This window comes from Rhamphochromis longiceps, linkage group LG7 (assembly GCF_057381845.1).
Source record: "Rhamphochromis longiceps isolate RC_006_pf linkage group LG7, R_longiceps_female_GT1.1, whole genome shotgun sequence".
NCBI lineage: Eukaryota > Metazoa > Chordata > Actinopteri > Cichliformes > Cichlidae > Rhamphochromis > Rhamphochromis longiceps.
In genome coordinates this window covers 8,918,958-8,943,283 of record NC_140563.1, presented here as the reverse complement: position 1 = coordinate 8,943,283, position 24,326 = coordinate 8,918,958, and the positions used below count along the sequence as shown (strand labels likewise).

General features: G+C 42.1%; 1 protein-coding gene across 5 annotated transcripts in view; it reads right to left on the bottom strand.

The window, feature by feature from the left end:
• Positions 1–6,345: 6,345 nt before the first annotated feature.
• LOC146664735 (genetic suppressor element 1-like) overlaps positions 6,346–24,326 on the bottom strand; it is a 39,852-nt gene continuing 21,871 nt past the window's right edge. For 4 of the 5 annotated variants that reach the window (XM_085411975.1, XM_085411978.1, XM_085411979.1 and 1 more), the window contains exons 3-16: positions 22,952–23,151; positions 19,465–19,631; positions 19,173–19,373; positions 18,301–18,456; positions 17,145–17,434; positions 16,039–16,342; positions 15,317–15,924; positions 15,083–15,195; positions 14,698–14,986; positions 12,780–12,893; positions 12,297–12,683; positions 11,784–12,083; positions 10,062–10,165; positions 6,346–9,925 (exon numbers count right to left, since the gene is read on the bottom strand). In XM_085411975.1, the coding sequence (XP_085268101.1) occupies positions 9,788–9,925; positions 10,062–10,165; positions 11,784–12,083; positions 12,297–12,683; positions 12,780–12,893; positions 14,698–14,986; positions 15,083–15,195; positions 15,317–15,924; positions 16,039–16,342; positions 17,145–17,434; positions 18,301–18,456; positions 19,173–19,373; positions 19,465–19,631; positions 22,952–23,151 (3,371 nt within the window). In that variant the 3' untranslated portion in view covers positions 6,346–9,787. The remainder of the gene's footprint in view (positions 9,926–10,061; positions 10,166–11,783; positions 12,084–12,296; positions 12,684–12,779; positions 12,894–14,697; positions 14,987–15,082; positions 15,196–15,316; positions 15,925–16,038; positions 16,343–17,144; positions 17,435–18,300; positions 18,457–19,172; positions 19,374–19,464; positions 19,632–22,951; positions 23,152–24,326) is intronic. The other variant, XM_085411976.1, reaches the window with a different exon arrangement.

Here is a 24,326-nt window from a genome sequence, read left to right as displayed (position 1 = left end):
TGATCATTTAGGTCAATACTGTGCTGGAGCAGTAATAACACATGAGTAAAGGCCTGATTTTATGTATATTTTTTCATCTTAAACTGGTACACCACAATGATTGCTTAGTTCAAGAAATTACTCCTACAACTACATAATAATGTCATGCTTTAAAATGAAAAAACAAACAAACAAACAAACAGAAAAAAACAATACCAAGTAAATACAGGTCCATTATTGCTAATACAATACCAATACTGATACTTTTAACCTATAAAGTGTCAAAATGCAAAATATATTTTAAGTTTATTTTGTATTTTTGATTTCTTATGTTAAGTTCCTGTATTGTTATTATTAGTTAGGGTTTAGGATTCAACTTTATTGCCATTACACATGTATAAATACAGGGTAACGAAATACAGTTTGCATCTAACCAGAAGTGCAAGAGCAGTAAGTGCAATAAGAGCAGATTATATACAGATAAGTTAAGTGGAGAACAAATATACAGATATATACAGATAAGGGCAGGATAAATGGTGTAATAGTTATGAACAGAATTATGTACAGAGAGACCAAATATACAGATGAGCTACAGACAAATGTACATTGTGTATACATATGTATACTGTTGTATACATATGTACAGATATACAGATGGCCTGTACAGCATACAGATGTTCTACATTGCTATACAGATGGGCAAATATACAGATGTACTATGAACAAATACACAGATGTGCTACATAAATACATACATAGATGTACCAGTGTGTGGCAAACAGATCTACAGAGTGCTATGAATATATCTACAGTAGTGGAAGCGTAGCGCTCTGAACTGACTATAACAGTGAACAGTGTACGCATTATAACAGAGACTATGTATGTCAGTGTCCTAAAATCTATAGCCGTAACCAATGTGAGAATATGGTGAATATTGAGAATGAATGACAGCAATGATCGTGGTCACTAGGAGTGTAGAAGGATTGAGTGAGTGTGGATGAAAAGGTTCAGCAGGGGACTGAGGTCAGTAGGGTGACAGCTGTGGGACAGAAGCTGTTCCTAAACCTGCTGGTTTTAGTCTGAAGGGTCCTGTAGCGCCTTCTGGAGGGGAGGAGCTGGAAGAGTGTCTTGGCAGGATGAGGAGTCCCTGAGAATGATGTTTGCTTGGCGTAGACATCTATTCTTGTGGACATCCTCAGTGGCAGGAGGTGGAGTCCCTGTGATGCGCTGAGCGGTTTTCACCACCTGCTGCAGTGCCTTGCGGTCAGCAATAGAGCAATTTATGTACCAGACTGTGACACATTTGGTCAGGATGCTCTGGGTGAGTTTTAGTCTTTGTGATTCACCCGTGTCTCCTTGTTTATTTGTCTTTTTCTGTTTGTCACGTGTTATCTCCTTGTCTATGTAGGTTCCCTTTGTGTCTCTCTCCTCTGTGTCCCTCTCCCTCTCTCGCTCCCTCTCGCTGTCTCTTGTGTAAGCTTGCGTGTCCCAGTTCATGTCTTTCCATGTTTCCTGTTTTATTTTGAAAGTCTTGTGTTTTCATGTTCAATTTGTTTAGTTTTACTTCCCCTGTGGCATCTTGTTTATTTGCGTTAGCTGTGTTTCCCCAGGTGTGTCCACTTCTCTCATTACCCTTCTGTGTATTTAAGTCCTCTGTTTCCTTCAGTTCAGTGTCGGTTTGTCTGTCCTGCTTCATGTCATGTCAGGTTTTAGGATTTTTTTCAAGTTACTGTTCATGACAACATTTTGACAACCACTAAATCACAGTGATTGCACAATAATTACTTAATAAAGTAAAACACCTTTCAGCTTTTTATTTATTTTAAAATATCACTTTCTGGAGACCTGGAATATAGATCGTCCTGAGTCTAAAGCATTTTGGGTCAGCTTCTGTTGTTTAAATGTATTACAGACAATAAATAAAATAGTCAAACCAAAAAGGTTCAGACATTATTCATAGTACATGTTTTTCATTTCCAAAAAATAATTTGTTACACAGTTAAGTGAGCTCAAACTAAACTTAGAGGATAGAAACAAAGTATATCAATCGTAATACCAATACCAACGTTATATACAATCAAAAGTTTAAGAACACTTGAAAAATGGCAAAAAATCATATTTTGCATGGTTGGAGCTTAACAAGGTTCCAAGTAGAGCTTCAATATGCAGCAAGAAGAAATGTGAGTGAGACAAAACATTCTTTTGAGCATGCAGTTTATTGAAAACAACGCTTAAACTGAAACAGGCTGTTTTATAGCTGATCGCAAGTTTAGGATCACATGCCTTTAAAAGGCCAAATCTGTGCAAAAATGTGGATTCATTGTCATTTTCTGTCAGGTATTCACACTGTCATGACGTTCTGATGGCAAAGGCAAAAAAAGTTTCCCTTTTGGAACGTGGTCAAGTTGTTGAACTGCAAAAGCAGGGTCTCTCGCAGTGTGCCATCACTGCTGAGGTGGGAGCAGTAAGACAGTCATTTGGAATTTCTTAAAAGGTCCTGAGGGTTATGGAACAAAAAAGTCAAGTGGAAGATCCCCAAAAATTTCACCATCCTCGTCTCCTTGAACACCACAGAACTGACCGTTTGGACTTTGCAAGAGTGCACCAAACACGGGTCATTGAAAGTTGGAAGAAAGTTTTATTCTCTGGTGAGAAAAAATTGAACCTTGAGGGTCCTGATGGTTTCCAACATTACTGGCAGGACAAGCAGATCCCACCTGAGATGTTTTCAACGCTCCACAGTGTAGGAGGCGGCATAATGGTCTGGGGTGCTTTTTCCTTCAGTGGAACAATGGAGCTTCAGGAGGTGCAGGGGGGTCAAACGGCCACTGGCTATGTCCAGATGTTGTAGAGAGCATCCCTCATGACTGACGGCCCTTGTCTGTGTGGTAATGACTAGGTTACCACACCGGAAGCACTACACCTCTGCCAAAAAGAATATTTATCCAGGAAAATCTTAAAATGAAGTCTGAATGTCTGATGAATTTCTGAATACATTAATTAGTTTTAAGGCATCCCCATCAGATCAACTTTGGATCAGTCCATGACTGTATAGTATGCAGAGCAACTTCAAAACCTTGTGGCATTAGCCCGGAGCGTGATCAGAGATACTGACCCTCAGAATGATCTCAGCACCCTCCGAGTCCGCTCCAAGAGCAATGAGATCATTGTTGTAACAGGTGAGTGTAAATTAGTTAGGGTTTGTTGACTTAATGATTATCTGTGATATGGATGTTGACTTTTGGCTCAGTTGTTTGCCTGCATTTCCATGGTTCATCTTATCTTTTATGTCTCTGCAGAGAACAACTATCTGGTGATAAGCTTCCAGAAGCTTTCTGAGCCAGATGTTTCCATGAGCAGGGAGGTAGGGGTGTTGGCTGTGTTGCAGCACCCCTTCCTTAGTGCATAAATAAATAAACGTGTTAAAATGTTTTAAATAATATTCCCATTATTATTAATCTAGGAAGTTTTAATAAATAAGTAATAATACTTAATATGTCTTTGCTCTTAATAGCCAAGCATCACGGTCAAATAATGTTACATATCTCAGATGCAGTTGGTTAGAAATTAAAAATTGCACTCAAACAAATCTATTTTTTGAAAGAACGAGCAGCAGATTGATGATCTCCATAGTCATGCTAATGGAGGCCGCAAACTCCTGGAATTGTCCCTCTGTGTATCAGTATTCTCAACCAAATCATTTTCCAACCTGCGGTCATTAAAAACATGGTAACGATTCATCACAATGACAAAGAGACTGAAACACATCTCTCCGTGATGTTTGTTCTCAATAGGATGAGATGTTATGTAGAGAAAAACAATCTAAGTCTGATGTTTTGTGGGCAATAGTTTGAATCCCCTTCTCATCTTAAAGAGAGTGATCTATTTTAGCCAGAAGTTCAAAAAAGTGTTCATAAGTTTTATAAAAGTAAAAGCAGTCATTTGCAGTGGGGAAATATTGTAGTATAATCAAAGTCCAGCTACCTACTTGACTAAAATTGCTTAGGTGTTCTCAAAAAATGCATGTGATATAGGAGTGGTGCAAGCTCTAAGTGTGAACTTGCATTAAATCATGCCTGATGATAGCAAAACTAAAAGTAATCATTTCTATCTTATGTGCACAGCTTTTAGTTTGGCTAAACCTGTCAAATAAATGTCAAGGCAGAAGTTTTCCTTCAGGCAAGAAATATAAAGCGACATATAACATAACAATTACTTTGTGCTTGTGTTTTGAAGTTGAAACATTTTTTTTCGAGATAAGAGAGAAGAATCGGTTTAGGATCACACTGCGCTGCAGAACACAGAAAATGTTTCTGTTTTTATGGATGTGAAATTGAATCGCATGTTATGGTCTTCACAGTCACTGCACGGAATGCAGTTAAATAATCTTTTGCTGATTTTGGAGCATCAGGTCATACAGCAGCTTCAAATGTGGTCATCAAAACCTCCCAATCGTGAAAAATCTTTTCAGGAAAATCTCGTGTTATTTTTTTTTTTTTAAATGAACTGAGATAGGGTTTGTTGACTTAATGCTTATCCACGGTATAGTATTTATTCCATACCATCTTATCTGAGCTGGAGACCACGTAGACCCTTTAAAAACAAAAACAAAAAAACAGAGACCAGAACTCATTTTTCAAAAACTGATGTCCCTTTAATTCTGGGACTAAAATATATATATATATGTATGACAAGTACATTACTGAGTACAGAATGGGAAATAGGTGCAATAAATGGAAATAGGCAGAAACATACAATTCTAAAAACCTTGAAAGTTAATATTTGGTAGGACCACCTTTATTCTCCAGCACAGCCTGTGTTTCTTTTGTAATTTCTTGAACCGATGTTCAGGAATAGCTCTCTGGGCTTCTTGAAGGACATTTAAAGGTCTTCTTTGGATGTTGGCTGCGTTTTGTTGCATTCTCTGTTGCAATGACGCCATACTGCTTTATTAATACTGAGGTCTGGGCTATGGGGAGGCCAATCCATGACTGATGTTCCACCGTGTTGTACAAATGGGTCACACTCACAGTTGTACACATTTCCTGATCTACTTCATACATATTGACGATTTGAGCCAACAATTTCAAATTTGGATTCATCACTTCATAAAACCTGTTGCCCCTGATTTTCAGTCTAGTTCTTGTGTAATTTGGCATCTCAGCCTTTTCTCATGATTTCCCTTCCTTGAGGCTGCCTTCTTGACAGCCACCTTTACAGTGAGACCATTTCAGATGGTCTGTGAACAGTAGATAGTAGATCGAGTCGAATCTCAGGTTCTGTGTCAGGTCATTGCTGGATTTTGTTTTCTATGGACATGACTTACAGATACCGTTCTTTTCTCCTTCATTTGTTTCAGTTTCATTTGCGTACTTCAGATATGTTAATGACACACTACAGACCCTGATAAGATATGTCACGGTTTTGGCTAATAGCGCTCTGGAAATCACCTTGTTGATCAAACTTATCTTTGTTACTAGCAGCCTGTCACAAAAAATGCCAAAGTCCATACATTTAAAATTGGTTCCTTGATTAGTTATGTGTAAACATAACACTGATTCATCCCTTGAGTTAGGTGACTGGTGTAATAACTCATGGGCCAGTGTTAAGTGGTTGGTACAAGGACTAAATTAAAAGTGAGTGAAAAAGTAGCCAGTAATTAAAGCAAAACTTTGAAACACCTTTAGAAAGTCTAGTGAATTGTTGCTTGAGAGTACTTTAAAAGCATTAAAACAAAGTCCAGCTCTTTGGAAGCAAAATATGAATAAATGAGGGGAGTATCAAGACTTTTACACCGTACTAGATATCAGGGCTTTTTTCCCCCTGTGCAGACATGCCTTACACTAATGATTAAAAAGAAAAATCCAAACGGTATCCACTTCTGTCGTTTAAATCCCATACACTGAGGCAATAAAATATCAGGTGAAGAAATGACTAAGGGAGGGCATGCTGTCAGCAGCACATTAATGCGGACTATTTTTAAACCTAGCAATCACAGCAACTGAGAGTGCCTCCTTAAGTGCATGTTAAAGTCTGTTATTAAAACTTGGTAATGCTATCCTTTCAAATATAACCACCAGGTCCACAGGAGATGCTCGCTGTCTGAGAATTACAATGATTAAATCCATTCATAATAATTATGGAGGACACAATTTGTGTGCAAACTTTGAAGACCTCCAAAGGCTTGGGAGTTTTTGTTGCTGCTCTCAGTTTGTTTTGTTTTGTTTTTTGAGCTATGGAGGGTCAGACATAATGACATTTTGTACATTTTAATCAGCTATTCTGTGTAAGACCACTTGCTGAATAAATGCAAACACAGACCTCTGATAAATATTTCAGAGAAGTAAAAACTCAGATAACAGTGAGGAGTTTTTACAAGTATTTTAATGTAAATTTACACCCGAATTTACAGCAATATACCGTATGTTAATAAATAATTCATTGCCATTATACAGCCCAAATAATAAATTACATAACAACGGATTGAAGCAAATAGGCAAGATTTCACAGCAGGTTTGCAGAGGAGACGGAAAAAGTGACGCAGGACGGTCAGGTGAACTGGAGGGGAGGGCGGGATTGCTACGGTGCTTGTGCTTGTAGATAGAAACTGAACAAGTGACATTATTTTTTGTCTTAAACAAAAAGAAGTCTCATCAAAATACCAGTGAAAGGTATAGTTTGTTATTCTGTCGCTTAGGTTATGCATAAAACAATAAATAATTATTACAGGTGTCTTTTTTTAAATTAGTTTTGACATGAATTGGAATAGTGAACTAAATAGTTTGGCTTTTCTCTTCCTGAAAGTAGTTTTCAGTTGAAATTGGACAAAAACTGCGAGAAATCCTCGCTCAAGTGATGCAGAATCTGCATTTCAATGACTTATTTATCTCTCTAACATTTATGGTCATGTTAAGGGCTTTGAGACACAGACTCCCGGGTGTACCATCCAAAAAAAAAATGGTACATGACTGACGTTTCTCCATCCACAGTGCACCTCTCAATCATTTGAGCGTCACCTAACACCGACTGTGCCAGTCTCCTTAAATTTCTAAACCTTTTCATTCTGACCAGCAGCAGTTTAAACAAAGCATATGGCTTCCCACGACAAATGGTTAAACCGATAAAGCATACAAAACTCTTCATCTATCACAAGTGACATTACCCATTAAAAAAATCTGACCTAAAAAAATGCCATTGATACCATTTGCTGTTATATAGACATTTTAGACGTTCCCTACGCTCCGTAGAGCTTTTACCAGCGACACACACCGCTTCATCTGTCAGATATATATAACTAAGCAACAACATACAATACAGAGGACGGTCAAGTTTCCCTCTGCTTACATTTCAAGTGCATCCTGTCAAGTTTAAGGCCTGAGGTGTGCTTGATTCCTTGACTCAATTTTTATTTTCTGAGGTCCAACTGGGTGATCATTGCACACCCGGATTACCTCATTGCTGCCCAGAGAAGCTACAGATATGTGCCTGCTGATACATTTATTTAGTGTAGACTGAAACATTTTAAATCCATATGAAAATATGACTGTACACTGGGCATACAGTCTTGTGAAGGAAAAAAAAAAAGCACACTCTCTTTCGAATCTAAGAATGAACATATTAGCACATAATAAATGATCTGGTCCTTACTGGGTTCTAACATTATTTAACTATAACCTCAGATAAGCATGCTGCATTACACCGTGTCATTATTAATTTCACCAAAAACTATAACAGAATTTCCAAGCAGTGCATGAAAAACTAAGCACACCCTCACTGCCTCTATAGCAATTAAGAGCAGCTAGGTGCTGGCTGATTGATTGACCATCAGCAAGTGTGAGAACCTCTATAAAAGCAGTTTTGGAAGTTTGCAGCTCAGGAGCATTCAGGTGTGTTTTAACAAAGTGCCAAGGAGATAAGACATCAGCAGTGATCTGAGAAGCAATTGTTTTAAAAGAGTTATGAGGCCATTTTCAATTTTTTTTAAGTGAAAGATTATTAACAAGTGGAATACATGCAAACCAGTTGCCAACATTCCCTGGAGTGGACGCCCCAGTAAATTTACCCCAAGGTCAAACGCTGCACTGCTCAGAGGAACTGCAAAAACCCAAGAGCTGCATCTCAGGCCTCATTCAGCATGTTAAATGTTAAAGTTAATGACAGTACAGTTAGAAAGAGACTGAACTAGTATGGCTTGTTTGGAAGGGTTGCCAGGAGAAAGCCTCTTCTCTCATGGCAGCATGGCTTAGGTTTGCAAAGTTGCATCTGAACAAATTACACGATTTTAGTGGAACAACTTGCAGAAATTAGGTCGTGCAGCAAGACAGTGGGCCTCATTCACAAACAGTGGTTACACACAAATCTGTGATTCATCGATATTTTAATATGCAAACTTGTTTGTAGTCTATAAAGAAATTTAGAAGTGCCCCTGGCCAAGTGTACAGAGAAATGTCTCAGAAAATGTAAACACCTGTCTTTAAATACTAATATTATTACTGCTCCTGCTACTACTACGAATAATAAAATCAGGATTATCAGAATTACAATTAAATAAATAAAAAATTGAAAAGGTGGAGGTCTTTTAATTTAAATGTATTCCAATATCCCTTTATCTCATCTTACATTAAATGTTCTTTTTTCATTAAAATGACTTCTGTCGTATCGCTGGATATGATTCCTTAAAATCCAGTGTCTTGGCACTTCTCCACAGATATTAGAAAAAGAAAGGATTGAGTTTCTCATCTTGGACAGATCAGCTGCTCCTCATTCTTCAGCTGTTTTCTTTTTTTTTTATTTTATAGTCTGTTGTTCAAACTTGTTTCAGTTTCTTCAGTCAGACTTTTTCCTGCTTTCTTCCTTAGCACTGCAGGTCTTAACAACATCACCACAGCTGTCTCTACTTCGCTTTGAGGTCAATGCATTTACATATATAGAGAAATCGGGCTGTGGCAGTATGAAGATTGCAGAATCCTGTTGGATTCAGATTCAGTAACAAACGTGTGTTGGTAAAACAAAAAAGGGCGCTGGGCGCAATTTATGATTCCAACAACATTTTTTCATACACGCTTGTGTAACAAAAATTTACATAAATACTAGTGAATGAGGCCCAATGGCCCTGACAATGTCCAGACCTCAGCCTGTCTAAAAATCTGTGGCAGGACCTCGAGAGAGCCATGCATAAACAAATGCAAGAAAACCCCAGTGAACTGAAGCAACGCTGTAAAGTAGACTGAGCCAAAATTCTTCCACAATGATGTAAGAGACTGCTGCAGTCATACAGAAAATGTTTACTTCAAGTTATTGCTCCTAAAGGTGGTTCTTCAAGCACTGAACTGTGAGGTGTACTTAGTTCTGACACACTGCTGTTATTGTCCAACTGATATTGCATTTGAACTGTTAAGGACCAGATGATTTTTGTGATTATGTCCTGATAAGTAAAACCTTAGAACTGAAAGAGGTTGTACTCTCTTTTTCACATTGCTGTACTTGAAAGCCAACTCAAGTAGGAGTGGTTAGCGTTACTCTAACAACGATGCTGCCGTAGCTACGCAGTGTTGTTGAAATCCATGGGAAGAATCAGACCGTTTAAGCTCTACATGGACACCATGGATTACAGTTACTGTGATACAAATATAGCAGGTAGTAAGGTGTATCTGGGACCAGTCATGTGACAGAATTGACTGTCCAAAAAGGGTAACAAGACAACTGTTGGCTCCGTCGAGTGCTTCGAGTGAGGAGAGTGGCCCGGCTCCAGCCCGTTCTTGTTACTGTTCCTCCGCTGTCAGAGGCTTTGGAGAGTCTGTGTCAGAGGTCACCTCGGCGTGTGCCCGTTCACTTGGCCCCTGCCCCAGTGAATGTTCGGTAGAGTCAAACACCTCCTGAAGTGCTCGAGCTGGGCCTGCAGTCTCTCCCTCTCCTCTCTTACTTTCTGCCTCTGAGTCACCAGCTCCTAATAAACGAAGGATAGACACGGCTGTTATTACAGAAACCAAGGCTTTATGCACCAAGCTACATTGCTACAACAGGAGATGGCAACACTGGCACCAAAGAGTACACATACGTGGAAGACACAAAATGATGCTTACCCCCATAGTGATAGAGAGCTGCTCTGCAGTTCTGGTCAGATTGTAGTTCTGTGCTTCGAGTCTTTTACACTGACTGTGAAGGACTTGCCTCTCTATACTCCATTCTGTGAAGAGAAAACAGGCAGTTTCAGTTAATTATATTGCATTTTAACTTGTCTTTTACTCCAATTTTAGCCCCCCTGAGCTCACACACACCAGTGTACCCGCTGAGCTATTTACTTTTGATTAGAGGTCTAAAAGATGTCTAAATTGTATGTAGCAGATGACGCTAACTCAGGGTTTAAATTTAGATTTAAAAAAACAAAACAAAAAACAACTTGAGTCTCTCTAAATCATGTTCGTCCATTGTTTCAGTGTCATTTCAATGCCTTTTCCTTCTGCATGTACAATTAGTCCATGCAACCTTTGCACTGTTATCACAGGGACATTATTTCAGAACCTGCTGATCTACTGGGATTTCCCCACACAACCATCTCTATGGTCTACAAAGAAAGGCCCAAAAAAGAGAAAATATCAGTGAGTGGCAGTTGTCTCTGGGTTGTCAGAGGTCACAGGACAATGGCCAGAATACTTCACGCTGACAGGAGAGCAGCAGTAACTCATTACAAACAAGGTAAAGGTAACACATCAGACCATGAAGCAGATGAGGTACAACAGCAGGTGCCAATACTGTCAGCTAACTACAGGGCCTCCTTTCACCCACTACCCAAGATACAAGATATAGTATCATTGCTGACCATGTCCATCCCTTTATGACCACAGTGTACCATCTTTTGGTGGCTGCTTTCAGTAGGACAACGCACCATGTCAAACATCTCAGATCATTTCAAACTGGTTTCTTAAATGTGACAGTAATTTCACTGTACTCAAATGGCCTCCGCAGTACTCAGATCTCAATCCAATAAAGCACCTTTGGGATGTCGGGGAGTATCTGCAGCAACTGAGTGATGCCATCATGTCAATGTGGAGCAAAATCTCTGAGGAATGTTTCCAGCACCTCATTGAATTTTTGCTAAAGGAAAATGGGGGTCCAACCCCTATAGCCCACTGCTCCGACCAATTAACAAAGAAATAAAAAAAATTCTGAATGTTTTTTAGCAAAATATATGAACATCAAGAGTAAATGTTACATATATGCAGTCATTTTTGTAACTATAAATCATGTAATAAAGAATTGAACTGTTTGGGGTTAAATTTATTAATGTATGGTCTTACAATAGGGTTACAATATAAAGCAGATTTAGCACTATATAAATAAAACTGAACGGATCTATATTTATCCAGAAGACATAAAGCTCTCCAAGAAATCCATAGTGCTGCACATCTGCCAAGACATTTGATGTTTTTCATGTCTCAATTCACATCAACATTTTGTTCATATATTAAATTAACAACCTACAAAAAATTAACATGCAGGTTATAGGTGGTTGAGAACTCTTAAGTTTTAAAAGTCAAGAATTTCAAATTTGAGTCCCTGCATCTCCGGCTAATTCTTTTACTGTTCACTGATTTTTGACCCGACTTCTGAGATTAATCTCACACTCTTGCTGAAAACTATTTACATGCAAGTTGTATATGTAGGCATTTGCAGTGCACAACTTTTACAATTATGTATGCAACAAAATGTTTTTACATCATGTATATAAATAACTTTCTCTGTTTTCATCATATCACAGAAAAAGCGACTATTGGGGTAATGCATGTGCTATGTCACTGACTCACCGTCCACATACTCCTGGTAGGCCTCAAAAATAGCTTCAATGCCCTGCCACTTCCTTGGAACATCCTCCTCCTCCTCCTCCTCCTCTTCGTCCTCTTCCTGATCGGACTCTTCCTCATCCTCAGACAGGTTCTCCTGTGGGGCTAGAGTGTCCCGGTTGGCTACAGAAGAAGGGAAGTGATGGCCATTGATATGTGCACGCTGAGAGACATGGATGAGATTTGAACTTTTCAGCTGAGAGACGCTGTGAGGCTGCGAGGGATCGGCCTTCACGCCGGCCTCTGGGACACAGTTTGAGAGTCCTTAAGAAGAAGAGAGTGAGACAAAACAAACAAAAAGCAAAGTCAGTCCTTGTAGCTCTTTTTAACAGCTTGATGTGATTTTCACTTAACGTGATAGGAACTGGACTTTTGTTTACATTTTAAAGGCAGTGCAGTGCACACTGACACCACTAGGTGGCAAACCCCTAACATTAAAGAACAATCAGGTCATGCACCTATGGGAGCGTGGCTAACCTTTGTTCTGCAGTGTGCTGTGTGTGGACTGCAGCACAGCCTGATGGAAGTGCTGAGCGAAGGCCTCAGGGGTGAACCGCTCCAAGGGTCGATTCCGCCCATTCTGCACTTGACTGGGCTCCTTTTTCTGAGCAGCAGCAGCGCCAGTGCCAGCGCCGTTCTGGAGGCCCTGGCGCTTCCTGTTCGATTGTGTCTCCACGAATTCAACCTTTTCATGATGTGGGGCCAAGGGAGGAGGGAGCCGAGTCACCGTGGAGTCTACAGGTGGTTTGTGCGCGTCGTTATGAAGGTGTTTATGTTTGCTAAGATAGGGAGGGGAGGGGCTGGGAGAGTCTGGGTACAGGTGTCCATTTGACGGACACGGCAGAGGTGCTGAGAAGGAGTCACCTAAAAGAAAAGCAGAAGTTTTATTAAAGAGTTGTTTGCTGATTAATCGAGAGCGCATGCATTCATGTTTCCTGCGTTTGTCTGCGTGTGCCTCACCAGTGGAGGGAGCCGGAGGACTTCTGCACAGTGGTAAAGGATTATATCTGAGTGTGTCTAACGTCACAGTCTTCCTCTGAATGGCCTTCAGCAGCTCTTCTGTTCTCTCTTTATCTACAGAGAAAAAGACAGAATGAGAACACCCATCACTCATATTTTAAAAAAATATGTGTTAAAAAAAATGACTTGGCCGGGAACTAATGGGGAAGTGTCAGTAAATGGATGATCTGAGGGTAATGCCCAATTCAGAGAGGAAAAAAATTCAATTTAATGAAGTTCTTACCAGTTTCCCCCCCTCAACAGTCTCCAAATGTTTTCTTAAGGTCAGAATAGCGTACACTGAGTTTAGATTTTATGCCCCATTTCATCGACAACTAAATCTTACTGAAGCACTGGCCTTACAGAAAAGTCTTCAGAAAATGAAGAGGAAAAACTTTAAAAGAGAGTGCAAGTGAGCTGCTGATTATACAACAGTGTCCCTGCAAGCAAGTAATAATCATTTAACAACAGAGAGTTTACGCTGGTATTTGAAAATCCAATTTTCAGATTGTAGTTATGAGATTCTTTTTAACAGAGGGGTAAAATAAAATAAAAACACAGCCAGTGTGAAAAACAAAGAGCTCTAAGAATATTTAACACTTCTTAGGCAGTCTTTGCATAATAATATTTCTAACTTTTAATATAAAAACTTGAGAGAGCAATGGAAAATTTCTCATTCATTGCATTCTGCCATCAGAGAGGCATCTTATTGGTCCTCATTCATCCTGCAGCATGACAAGAACCCCAAACGTACAGCCAGAGTCACCATCTGTTTTCAATGACTACTGCAGACGGTATGGACTTGTGGTCACCTTCATGTTATTTTTAAACCCCTAAGATTTTTGCATTGTACACCTTATACATGCCAATGCCACTTTCTTAGGACCAAGTTTTTCTGATTAATAACTGCTTTTGTAGCAAATCTGCTTCACGATTTCATACATTTTGCTCTTCTGCATACTATAGTTGCACTTTTTGTTGTTCCTGACATCAGCACTTCATTTTCAGGTCATTTTCACCCAAAGAACTAATGCTTACTGATATCTTATCTTTTTTGAACCAGTGTTTATAAACTGTAAAGATGGCTGTGTGGGGAAATCCCAGACGATCCTCAGATTCTGGAGTACCCTGACAACCATGCCTTGTTCAAGTCACTAAAATGAACGTTCTTCTCTTTCCGATGCTTAGTTTAAACTTCAGCAGGTCATCACGACCATGTCTACACGCCTAAATGCTCTAAGCCAGGGGTCCCCAATCCCAGTCCACGAGGGCCGGTGTCCCTGCAGGTTTTAGATGTGTCCTTGATCCATCACAGCTGATTTAAATGGATAAATTACCTCCTCAACATGTCTTAAAGTTCTCCAGGGGGCTGGTAATGAACTAATCATGTGATTCAAGTGTGTTGACCCAGGGTGAGATCTAAAACCTGCAGGGGCACTGGTCCTCGCGGACTGGGATTGCGGACCCCTGCTCTAAGCTAATGCCACGCGATTGGTTGATTTTCGTTAACAGGTAGTTTAATAGGTTTACCTGATATAGCAGCCACCCAAAAGTGTACTTGAAGATATTTTTCTACATATTTAGTTTTGCCAGTTTTTTCCATTATACATCTGCAGTTTATCCAGTTTCATAAAATAATGACCTTTTAAACAGATTTCACACATTCTGAAGCAGTACCATGTCTTTCCTGGATGTGGGCTCAAATCTACTCTTGCTGGACAAATCAGAAAATCCCACTCCAGCCTTCAGATTCTTCCTAACTTTATTTTCTTCTCACATGCTTCATTTTTTATCCCCTCCACGGGGAATCACCAGAGCAACTCTGAAGAAAGCAGAGTAGCACGTAGGATGTGTGTGTGGATACCAAAAAGGTTGTTACCTCTCCTCTGCTGTGGGCTGACGTGCGAGAGGTTGAACATAAGGAGGAAGTCTTTTTTCTTCTCCAGTTCGGGGGTGCAGTCCATCTGCTCGGCAGAGTACGGAGTAGTTAAGGGAGTTGTGGGTGTTGAAGATGTTGAAGATGAGCAGGCCTTTTTCTTGCCCTGCACAGCCGGAGGAGAGACGCTGCGCTCTTTCATCATCCTCCTCCTCTTCCTCCTCTTCTGAGCCAGAAGATCATCGCGATGGGTCAGCGTAGTAAGACCACACACACGCAGAAAATCCACTTTCTTTGGAGAAAGATCAATCAGACAAAAGGGGAAAAAAACTCCCAAAAAACTTAATACCTGTGATGAATGCATATGTGACTGTGTGTGTTTTCGCACCTCTGAAGACGTGTCCAGCTTGAGTGGGGGCTGTTCTGTCACTCTTCTCAGATGAGCTTTCACCTCCTCCTCATCGCTCTCATCATATGACTCATCCAGGTCATAGTAATAACCTGGTAAAGGCAGAGCATTATTAAAACAATTGCAGGCCTGTGCATCAGTAATGACCTGATCTGCAGTTCCCTTTAGTCTTCCATCTCCACCTCCTGCTGCTTTCTGTTTTATTCCTCTCACCTCCTTCTTTGGCCTCTTTCCTCCTCTTCTCTTCCAGGTCGAGTTTGCTGAGCAGCCTGCGATGCTGCTGGAGAACCTCATCGTACACCATCATGCTGTCAGGCACCTGATGCGGTCGCTCCCTTACCGCTGGCGGAGAAGCAGCCTGGCACCGTCCCCCTAGGTCAGTGCAGGCTCCACTGGAGATAGACGGAGGCATAAAGGATCGCTGGTGGAGGTTATTGATGTGATGCCGGTGGTAGAGGCTCTGGATGGCTCTGTCCTGCTCACTCTTGTTCCAGCACTCCTGTAAACTTGCTCCCCTGAGTGAGGCGAACCTTTCTGGGCTTTTTGCCATCCTCCTGTTGCCCTCTTCCAGCCTCTCCCCCCATGCCGCAGGCGGTCTCTCGGCTCTGGTCAATCCCGGTGGCGGTCGACTCGGTGGCGTTGGGGCGTTTAGTTTTCTGCGGGAGTCTGCAGGTGCGTCAACAAGAGAAGCTGGGTTCCACAGTGTAGTGGCAGGGGCAGGAGGTTGATGAGGAGCTTTTGGGGAGATTAGCGGCGGTGGAGCGCCGAGGCAGGCTGCGACATCTTTGCTGCCTGGGTTGTGATAGACTGAACCGGTACTGCTTAGAGGAACAGAAAGAAACTTTTTTTATTCAAATTCTGGACCTAATAAAGAGTGCATGGTGTTTCAAAAGGGATACAAATTGTATTCAAAAGAAGAAGCAGCTAATTCTCACCGGCTGCCGTCTCTCCTCGGTTCCACCCCTTTCCCCGGTGACCTGAGGCCAAGCTCCCTGTCCTGTCCTTGTGCTCGCTGTTGTGTTAACCACGCCTCCTCGCTGGCTCTCTGACTCATCATGCTGGCGGAAAGAGCTCCATGGATCCCACCAACAGCACCAGCATGATGTTTCCCCAGGTGAGAAGGCAACAAGCTGGGCACTGGGTATGGCACAGAGCCCCTGGAGGAGTGAATGCTAGGCTGCAGAGGCTTAGGTGCTGAAAAACCTGGGTGTTCGGAGTCCTTGGATTTATCTGGAGAAACTGTGGAGTTATGGAAAGTGCATGTGTTATGTGCTACGCTGATATATCAGGATGTTTATTTACTTCAACAGCACAAAGTAACGGGCCTTTATTTGATGCAGTCTTTATTTCTAAGTCCTTCAGTTTGATAAGTATAACTGGACATATTAGTCCATTTTCCACTGCAGGAAGCCTTATTTTAGGATCTGCTCCCATTGCCCTTTTAAGTTATAGTATTACGTGCAGAATGTGTTCACAGAGGTTAAAAAAATGAGACAGACTGTGTGCAGAGCTGAGATTTTTAGCCAAAGAGCGAGAGCTTGAAGAGAGAATAAAATGTAAAGGTTTCAACCACAAGTGTGCTAATTTATATGTCAGTCTGCTTGTACTTTAAACAATTTACCGCATCCTTTGATAGTTTTATTTCAACAACTTGAGAAGTCAGCAAGTCATTAGAAATTCCCCTTTGGGGTATAAATGTTTCTAACAGATTTCATTGCAATCTGGCCAGTAGCTGTCAGGATATGTGGCTCAGGTCCAAAGTGTTGGGCAGACACTTTATTTAAGCAACACAAGTGTTAAAAATTTAAACTACTGCAGATCAAAACCAGCAGTGTTGTGAGCTTCTGTCTTCTTTCTCGATAATAATGAGTCATAATGAGTCAGCTATACTCAGAACAGACTACTTGGGTATTTTAACTGAAATTAAGTAAAAATAAATAAATAAATAAATAAATCAGTTTCTAAAACTCTGTATACATGCTTGAGCATGCACCTGCAGGCGAGCGCACATACATGTGCACGCGTGTTTGTGTGTAGGTACCCAGTCTGTTCGGGGTCAGCCTTTCTCCTGGCCTGGCCCTGTCCTCCGGTGGTGCCCTCCGAGCATGCAGCTCAGCCAGGTAGTGGCCCTCCGCCGCTCTGACCATCTGCTGCTGTCTCTCCCTCTGCCTCTCCTTCTGTCTTTCCAGCTCTCTCTCACGCTCCCTCTCCTCCTCTCGCTCCCTCTCTCTTTCCCGCTCTCGTTCCAGCCCGGCCTCTCGCTCTCTCTCTTTCTCTCGTTCACGCTCTTGCTCTCTCTCTCGCTGGCGGAGCTCGTTCTCCATCTGTAGCCTGTGGGGGAGGTTGACAAGTATGCGTACACACAGACACAGACACACACACACAAAAAGGGAGAAGGTGAGAGATGCAACACCCAACATGAGGCAGATATTAACCACACACTGGTGAACCTCGCACAAACATTTCTACTAAAACATACACACACACACGCAGCTGCAGAAGAACTCACACACACACACACACACACACACACACACACACACACACACACACACACACACACACGCACGCAGCTGCAGAAGAACACACACACACACACACTCTCCATTTACCACGAGGAAAATAATCCATACACAGCATGACTGAGCAAGAGCAGATGAACACTTAATAGGTATCCACAGGAAAATGACACACACACACACACACACACACACACACACACACACACACACACACACACACACACACAAGCAATCAATAGCACACAAACAAACCTACAAGATATGCAGGAGCCATTACAGAACCAGATGATGAATGCCATCCATTTCAAACACAAACATTTCCCCTGTGCATTATGCCACAGGAAAACAATGAGTATTGTCAAACTGAGAAAGCAGCTCAAAGTGCTGAAAGAAAATAGAGACACACAGAGGGACTTAAAAAATAAAAAAATACTTTGTTATGTGTGTGCGATTTTATGTAAGCGCTGGCTTGCATATGCATGTCTGTGGGCGTACAGTGTGTGTGAAGGGCAGTGTGTGTGTGTGATAAGTGTATAGGAGGCACTGTGGGGTGTGTGCTAAAAATATCACACAGTCAGCAACCTGTGCCTACCCTGCAGAGAGATTACACAGCTCTGCAGACAGTGAAGAAAGAAAGAAAGAAAGAAGGAAAGGAAGAAAGAAACAAAGTGCTACCTCTCAGATAAGGCTGTGTGGTTTAGGTCTGCAGGGTAGCGGCCTCCAGGCAGGTGTAAGTGGAGGGCAGAGGGGTGCAGTGGAGGGAAGGCACCCCCTGCAGGCACAGAGTAGAACTGTGATCGCAGTGCAGAAAGACACAGAGACTCCTCCATCCTGTGGCAGAAAAAAAATCAAAAAATGAGTCAGAATATATCTGCCACCGAGGAGCTGATGGTTATCTGATAAGTGAGTGCAGAATAGATTAAAGGATGTAGTTTTTTTTTTTTATTCTTAACATTTTGACTTTTATTTGACAGGACTGTGCAGAAGAAGCAGTAAAAGCATGGAGAGAATAGAGGTCGGAACCCAGGCCCCTGCAGCAAGGACTTTAGCTTTTTGTTATGGGGCGCCACCTCAACCCGGTGAGCTATAGTGGACACTGCACACTTCCTGCTTTATTCCAGCATGCTATATAAAAAGACTGTAAATAAAAATTGGAATAGCCACAATGATAATGCCTACTGGTTAGTAAAGTGAATTCAGCATCGTGTTTTAAAACCAGAGGAGAAGATTGGGTTGAGAAAACGAGGAATATTGCAGTCCCAAAGCTAGATTGATAACTTGTCAATTGCACTGTAACACACACCCTGCTATTTAGATTACTTACAAAATGATCATCATGTTGTATCCATTAAGACTAGTGATTATGCTATAGACTAATCAGAAAAGATTAAGTGAAGTCATCAATTTGGGGAGCCCCTGACTCCAGCTACATTTCTCATTGAAACCCAAGGAGCCCCCTGGTGGCTATAAAGAAGAATGCAGATTACTGCTATACACAGGCATTAACCTAAAAAAAGATAAATGGCAGCTGTGTGGGTTTCTGTTACCTCGGTAAGGACAGAGGGTGGTGCAAGTAGGCTGGATGATAGTAAGCGGCGACGGCGGCGTGGGCTGCAGCGGCCGGGTCGAGGCTCAGGGGCAGAGAGCTCAGACGGAGGTCATCTGAGGTGGCGAACGGCCGGAGTGCTCTCAGGTACTCCTCTGGAACGGCACCTGAGGGCACTACGGGGTGCATCTGCCCCGGCAAACTGCAGAACATATTCAGAGGATAATTTTAAGAATGAATTCTGCACGCAGACTTTTCTGCACAGCTACGCAGTATGCACGTGCCACACTTACCTAATGCTCTGCATTCGGGGGTCTTGCATGATGCTGCTTGGTGTGAGGCCAAAGGAGTGAGCCAGGGGGTGAGGTGAAGAGATGGGAGGAGTCCTCTTATCCTGCTGTGGCTGGGGGTTCTCAGCTCCCACCCGCTCCCTGCTGAGACCCTGAACACTCGGCTCCACCTGACAAAGACATACAGAAAGTGTGAGAGCAGACTTTACTATGTCTATTGGTGTGATTTTTATTTTTCCAGTGTGTGTCTGTGTGAGTGTGCACGCGCTACATTCAAACAGAGTAGAGGAGTTCTGGAAAAAGACGAGTGAGAAATAAGATGGAGTGATTGCGTAAAAACCTCTGAGCTGCAGCCAGAGGCTCAGCGGAGTGGAAAAGTGGGTCTGATATGTCATAACAGGTCAAGATCAAAGTGGAAAGATGATCCCAATATCTAACCAACTGCTCCATCCTTCATCACCCACTCCCTCTCTGAGCTTCTCACTCAGATGATTTGGCCACCACAACACTGCATTTGATCCTCGATTGCTCAAAATCACCACCATGACCAAATAGGCCTTTTTTTTGCCAAACCTGCATATAAACACGCATTAAGAAACAAGTACCCCATGCCTGTATCCAAGGCTCTCTCCCACTTTGTCTGGTATGTCATGCGGCATTGTTCTTCATTCTGTTCAAACCAAGCAGCGCTCAAGGATCTGAGAAATGAAGCCAATACTGAAGTAGTCTAGTAGCTGCAATTCACCAAATGGCCACTTGAGGTTGGCTCCAAACCATAGACAGTGTAAGAGATGGATGTAGCTTCTCTGATGTCGCCCACTGGTTTCTAAAGTCCTGTTTCAGAACCTCGAGTGGAGGGTTTCTGCTTCACCAGGGCGGGTCTGACTGTGAAACTGCACGGTCCTTGTTTAAGGACCTGTGATTCACAATTAGTTAGTGAATGATTGCGCAGTCTTATCCCAATCTGCTAGGACTCTGTGGTGGTGAGGGGAAGGAGACTAGACAAAAGACACTGTGGAAGAGATCCAGAGATTAATAATAAAGGATGATTAAATGCAGAGTGGTGTATAAGCACAGAGAGACAAAAGTGTGAGTGATCCAGCTGTAACTATAAGCTTTATAAAAAATGAAAGTTTTAAGCCCAATCTCAAAAGTAAGAGGGCATTTGTCTCCCACGTCTAAACTGGGAGCTGGCTCCATAGAAGAGAGGCCTGAAATCTGACGGCTCTGCCTCCCATTCTACTTTTAAATATCTTAGGAACTACAAGTCAGCCTGCAGACTAAAAGCAAAGTGCTCCATTGAGGTAATATGGAACAGATAATCCTGAATTTTAAAATAAATTTAAAACAAACTTAATGTTTTGTTCAGCATGACCCAAAACTTGTGGTTAAGCTCATAATCTTAGCAGCAAAGTGTTTACAGAGGTCAAGACAGGGACTGGTTTTTTCCTTTGATTTCTGTAGGACTGATGTCTCTTTGCAAACACAGCTATCGCCATCTGGTGGCATCCATGGTTTATACTGTTTGTGCTCCAAAAGGAAGTCAGTCTTTACAGTCTTTATATAATTTCCATACTAAAATGCAGCAGGCAAACGTGTTTGCAGCCTGCTATAAGAAAAAGGTGTGGTCACTGCAGCCAGCTGTACTGAGCTGAACTGATCTTCTGTGTTCTAAACTTTAATGTTTATGTTTTATGCTTAGCACTTACTAGTAGGCATCAATATATGTGTTGCACTTATAGAGTTTCTACTGTAGCTTGTAAACATTAGCTGCCAAATATCACTTCTAGCTCCAAAAATCACGAAACTCTTCTATAATGAAGACTCCAAAACTAATATTGGCGAATTAATCCATGACTTTACGTTTATTCCCATTTTCATATACAGTCTATGCTCCAAACTGTAAGGCAAAAAAAGAAAATGAAAAGACTCATAGTCTACAGCAGTGATTAAGCTGATCTAACCGTTTGTTTGCATGCTTGCAGTTAGCGATTAACAGATATTAAAACAAAGTAAAACCAGGAATTGAAAATGAAAAAGTGCTGCGATATTTTTTGGTGTGACGGAGCCACCGACTCACTAACCAACCAACCAAGAAGCCAACAGACCACCAGACACTGATTCTAAATAAGAAACAGCTGCCTGGAACCGTTTAGCAAAGTATGTTAATGAGAAAAAGACATACATTTACACTAATGTGTCATATCTTGTTGCTACAGCAACAGACAGCAGTACAGGTCAGGCTGACCACAGACAAACCACAAACAAATGACCTCTCTCAGCAACACCCAATCTGCTACCTTAGTTTAGTACAACACTTGATTTGCAGTATAATACTCGTGTTTTGAATACGTTTGAATAGTTTTGTATATGCCACTCATGGAAAGCAGATTCAAACCAGGGATGAAGCAGCTTTCCTTTGCCATCTCCCAGAAATCCTCACTAGGTCAAAACGAAACAGGGAGGCAACACATGGACGGTCTGGAGAGCAGCCATCGCATTCCTTGACCTCTGACCTCGCAGACAGCCAATGGCCTTCACAGACCCGGCAATAAAACACACGCAGTCTGCTTCCTTTGGTTAAACGGTCCTTTGCTCTGTCCGCACAGTACGGACAAACACTGAATTAACACACAGCTCTGCTCTCCCGCTCATTCTTACACTCCCTCCCTTCCTTTCTTAACATCCTATTCTCCATTTTTTTCCCTGCCTCCCTCCCTCCTCGATTCTCTCTGAATGTCTGAATAAGAGCCACAGGCAGGCTGGGCCACAGAGTGGTCTTTGTGAAGGGGGAGAAAGGCAGCTCTGATCCAGGGGGAAGTGGCTACTGTGGGGGCTAACCTCTGCATTGTTTGAGGGGCCTGGTTACTTGCCACAGCTTAAATTCACACACACACACACACACACACACACACACACACACACACACACACACACACACACACACACAGGTCCCCCTTCACATCCTAAGCCTTTTGTGGTGAAGGGTCAAGTACACACACGCACACAATCTGCAGGAAGCTGAAGACAAAAAGTGCCAGTCTCTGCAGCCTCCACTGTGTGCGTATTTTTTAGACAAACACTTAATGTGTTGCTGAAAAAGACGCAGAACAGCAAGGAAGAGGGTGGCTGGAAGCATGAAAATGAAAGCGTAACACAACACAGAGAAAGGCAGGATGGGGTAAATGAAGAAAGCAACGCTTGGACGGCTGGTTTTGACAGTTGGATGTTGATAAGCACTGGGACTATTTCTTTAATGGAGGGAGCAGCAGCAGCAGCAGGACAGATAAAGGAGACTGAGAGCGACAGACCACTCATCTGTACTGAGAGAACACGAGAGAGAGACGAGGAAGGGCCGAGAGAAAAGAGGAGACCGGCGTGACAGGGGAACAAAAGGTACAGATGCACAGAGAGAAAACAGCAGACATTTTGTCTCAGACTGGCGCGAAACACCCAGAGGTGTGACAGCGTGATGAATGACACGTCTTACCTGTCTTCCGTCGGCCCTCCACAGGCCGTTGCTTGTCTTTGTGGGGGCAATGGTGACTACTGGAGGTGTGCTGGGGACACTGCGGCCCCTGTTCTGGCCCAGGAGGGGCCCTAAAGAGCCCCGCTTAGGGGTGGTAACCGGCGAGCTGTGGCTGGTGGCCGGGGAAGAGACGGGAGACGATTCACTGCTGAGGGCAGAACCTGAGGAAGGGAGAGAAAGAGGAATGAATGACAGCAAACAGCATCTGATCAGATTAAAAAGATTTCACGATCAAATAATCTCCCCGTGGCACATAACTTTTTCAATTTTTTTGTCAACGTGACGAACTAAACACTGTTTCAGTCATTTTTGATAAAAAGCTTTCAAAAAAATGTGACAGAAACAAAGGAAAGTGTAATAATGATACCGGAAGGAAAAGGGTACGAGATGAAAGTAGGTGTGTGACACGCACCAAAAAAAAAAAAACTGCTGTAAAAAGAGCGAAGGAAGCATGTCATAAATGACTGTGTTAAAAAGAGGCTGGGGTGTGACACCAAAGGGGAGGTGTGATAAAGGGAGTATGTGCGTGCTCCGTAACATTCACTCTCGGAAACAAGCAGGAAATAATGAGACAGAGAAGGTAGGAACCAATGAGTTCATGTAGAGCTGCAGGTAGAGAAAATGAGATAGTGATGGAGAGTCGGGGACACAGAAAGAGAGAGAGAAGGGGAGAGGGAGCTTGTTATAATTGGCTGTAATTAGATTCTCATTATTAGGAGATGAATGGAAACGAAGGAAGGAAGAGACAGAGAGGGAGAGGTCAGGATAGGTCAGCTCTTATCCAGCACCTTCATTAGGACAGCAGTGAGCTGAGTGAGGACACACACACACACACACACACAACCAAATAGCTACCAGGCAGCCAAACATTTCACAATAATTCACAAAATACAACCATACTCTGAAAGGATCTACTTTCACTTTTACTGGCACTGTGTTTCAATACGCTGTCCAATTTTCATTCATTAACATTGTGTTCCTGTCTTCAAGAAACCGCTTTTTTCTCCCCCATTACATAAAAGATTGATACCGCCGTCGTGTCTGTAGTCTAAATACGAAGCTATAGCAGTCAGTTAGCTTAGCTTAACATAATAACTGGAAGAATAAGGACAGAGCTTTCCTAGCTCTGTCCAGAGGCAACAAATTAAAATCTACCATCAACCGTAAGATTACCCACTCTCCTACGCCCTGCTAAAGTGTCCGTGTGCAAACAAAGATTCCCATTTCTCCATGCAAAAGCTGAAGTATTCCACAGAGGAGAGAGAAACAAGGAAAGTCAACAGGATTTTGTACAAACCTGACACCAGCAGTAAAGGTTGGACTGGGTGTGACACAC